This window comes from Corylus avellana, chromosome ca2, assembly GCF_901000735.1.
Source record: "Corylus avellana chromosome ca2, CavTom2PMs-1.0".
NCBI lineage: Eukaryota > Viridiplantae > Streptophyta > Magnoliopsida > Fagales > Betulaceae > Corylus > Corylus avellana.
The window spans coordinates 25,877,654-25,881,049 of record NC_081542.1 but is presented as its reverse complement, the minus strand read 5'-3'; the positions used below and the strand labels follow the sequence as shown (position 1 = coordinate 25,881,049).

Genomic DNA, 3,396 nt, shown 5'->3' with positions numbered 1-3,396 from the left:
CCTGATCAATCAATTTCAAGAAGCCCAACCTGGACACCCGTACGCCATGCGTGGCGGCTCTGTCTCTCCTTTCGGCCGATCCCTGTCTCTGCTACCGGCCATCCACGGTGGTCCCGCCTGCTTTCCGGCCTCCACTGCTGGCGTGTGAGATCCAGTCGCTGGATTCCAGCCGTCTTTGTCGCCTTCTTCTGCCTTGCCATCCGTCGGTGCTACTGTTCCGTGATTTTTTTTTTCCCCTCTATTTTCTTGTTTTCTGTGGCTAGTTGTCTCCCTATTTGTATTTGGTTGATCCTTGTGCTGGAGACATTTTGTGCATGCCTTTTTTTATCTTGTTTCGACAGTGCTATCCTCCCCTCAACCGACGATTGAGTCGTGTTTATTACCTTCAACCGACTACTAATGGTTGTGTTGTTTATTCAAATGCGGGGTTTAGGGAGGATTGAAGGGTACTTCAATGGTCATGCCCCTATTTGTGTGTTCTACCATGGGGATACAGATATTGTTGAAAGGTCTTGAGACGGTCATGCCCCTTCCTGTCCTTTGCTAGTTCGTAGTTTGTTTCGTTTATAAAACTTTGCCTACTTTTATTGCCGTCTTTTGTTATACCCGTTACTTTGTGGGCTGTGTCATTTATTTAACCAATTCTCAACATTTGTAAGGATGGCTTCTTTGTCATCTTTGTATTTTATTTTTACGTAATTTTCCTTTTCCCCTTCCCGGTATTGAGTTGAGAAAAAAAAAAAAAATGTATTGGAATTTCACAAAGATGTTGAAATTATCTCAATTTTTAAAAAAGCGAAAATTTCAGTTAGCATCAAATTTAAATCTAAATTGCAATGTCCCCAAGTTGCAATGGCCCCCTCAAATTACCAACTCATTTCACTTATTCCCTCTTGTTAGAATTTTTTATTAAATCTGATGGAAATGGGTAAAATATTTATTACACCCCTACAATTTCAATGAAAATACAATTATGCTCTTAGATTAAAAAAGAAAAAAACCTTCCCTAGTCATAGAGACCCACGGTCTGGGTCTCCTCCATTGTGGTTTCTTTTTCTATGTGATGTAGGAGTATTATTGTCATTTTCAAAATTTCCTTTGGATTTAGTGGAAAATCCTAAGGGAAGGGGTTAAGTGAAAGAACTAGATAGTTTGGAGGATCAATTGCAATTTTTAAAGTTTGAAGGAGTAAAGGACTAAATGTAGTTACCCCTATCTTAAAACTACACAAGGAAACCAAATCATTCTAATTTTCTAGGTATATTTCCCAAAATCCGGAAAGATTGTTTCGACATAAAATATTTTTCGTCAATAAAATTAATTTTTAGAAAGAAAAAAAAAATGGCGAGATTTCTCTAAAATATTTTTTGCCATTTTGCTTGTACGGAAAATGAGAGATGTCGGAAAAACAGCTTGCAACTTCTGGCTGAGATCCAACAGTGGTCGTGCAGAGGTCTTGTCAATATCTGGTGTTGGTTTGTTGGAGTTCCAGCAGAGGTTCAGGCCCGGCGGTTGTCCAACAAACTCCGGTAGTTTGAGTAGAAAAAACTCAAACTTGAAAAAATGATTTACGATTTTAGAAAAGTGAAACTATTTTACGAAAATTAATGAAGCTTTTCTGATCAAATCGAAAATATTTTATGTTTGACTAATATTTTTCAGTCGTACCAAATATCAAAAGATACGAAAATATTTTTCAAAAATTATTTTACTCATAAACAAATGGAGCCTTAATGGAAATATATAGTAAATTTTGATTTATTTGTTGATGTAGTTTCTTCTAAAGGTTTTTCTTTTTCAAAAAATAACTCTTATGAAAAAGGCAAGTATTCAGGTGCCTTCTTTTAAGCTCAAACTTTTTCCCGAGAGATATGTGAGTTTACAGCTTTTTCCATTTGCAATGAAGCGAACGGTGGCAAAGCTGGAAATGAGCGGGAAAGAAGATGATGCCGTGGAAGTATTAGAAAAGGCAGTGAAGGTACATGAGGAGAAGCAACAAGAAGCCTATGAGATCCAAATGTTGCTTGTGGAGATGCTCATCTATAAGGTCATTATTTCTTAACTGATTTTAACTGAAATTTTACTTAGAAGTTACAAAATTATTTTTTATTATATTTCAAAGCCAACGGGAATTCATTAACAATGACATTAAGAGCATATTTGAGATTGCGTTGAGAAACATAGCTTTTAACATTTTATGAGGCGTGGTTTCATTCAATTGAGCTACTCTTCGAGGGTAAACCCCCTTTGTTAAAAATACCCCATAAACTCATTGACTAGGGAATTAATACCATGGAAGTTCAAATTTGTGATTCATGCATTCATTTAATAACTCAATGAGTCAATATATATGCATGCTTTCCCATTCTAATAGAGAATTTGTGTGATAGGGAAATGAAAATAAGTCTTCCTTTTTTTTTCTTTTTCTTTTTTCCTTTGGGACCTAGAGCTTTCTCACTTGACCGTTTGAATCTAACAAGTGATTTCTTACTGTTTTGACATATCTCTAGGGAGATTTTGAGAAGGCTTTTAACTTCGAGTGCCTGAAACATGAAGAGATTGCTGATGCGCGACGTCCACTGTATAAGGTGACGACTTCTCTTTTTGTCTTATTTGTTAAAATAATTATTAAATTTACCTCTTCCTATCAACTTAAGTTTTTGAAATAAGATTTAACGTTTCTAACACTAATGTAAAACATTATCGATTAATCCCAACTCAAAAACCGATAACATAAAAATATATATGTTATGAGTGCTCCAAGAAAAATAAAGAGAATTTTGAAACCACGTTTTGTTCTCCAATGGCTATTGACATTGACATATTTGTGAAATATAATATGCAGGGTATCATTAACATCATGTTGGGTCACCCCGAACAAGCCAAAAAATGTTGGGAAGATTTTAAGGATATTCAAAGACACTTTCAATGGCCACCTAGTTTGGGAGAAGATACCCAAGTACTCGACAACGATATTACCGATTTCAAGGAATTTGAGAACATAGTCAAGTTGCTCAAAGATGACATCTACAAGGCGGATGCAAAGAAGAAACAGAAGTAAAGAAATGGTATTTCCTTAAATTAAATGAAAAAAGTTTGTGTATATATATATATATGTTACTCCATGCATACCTATTAAACTGTAATTTTCCTTTTCTTTTTTCTTTTCTCTCATTTTCTCCCATTTTCTCTTTTCTTCTAATTGGGTTGGGTTGTTGGACAGTTGAAAATTTTATGGCATTAAAATCGTTATATAAGTACTATTAATATGATAAAGAAATCAAGGATATCCTATTTATTATATTAATGTTGCCAACTTTCTCAAAAATTGTCCAAGATGATACTCAAGTTTCTGAGATGGAAGGAACACAAAACTTAAAAAGAGAAGTGGCCGGA

The 3,396-nt window shown here is 35.0% G+C and overlaps 1 protein-coding gene across 1 annotated transcript in view; it reads left to right on the top strand.

Moving 5' to 3' along the window:
- Positions 1-3,061, top strand: part of LOC132169448 (uncharacterized) — an 11,176-nt gene extending 8,115 nt beyond the window's left edge. Inside the window, exons 2-4 of the mRNA XM_059580481.1 lie at positions 1,907-2,047; positions 2,511-2,588; positions 2,846-3,061. Of these exons, the coding sequence (XP_059436464.1) occupies positions 1,907-2,047; positions 2,511-2,588; positions 2,846-3,061 (435 nt within the window). The remainder of the gene's footprint in view (positions 1-1,906; positions 2,048-2,510; positions 2,589-2,845) is intronic.
- Positions 3,062-3,396: the final 335 nt, after the last annotated feature.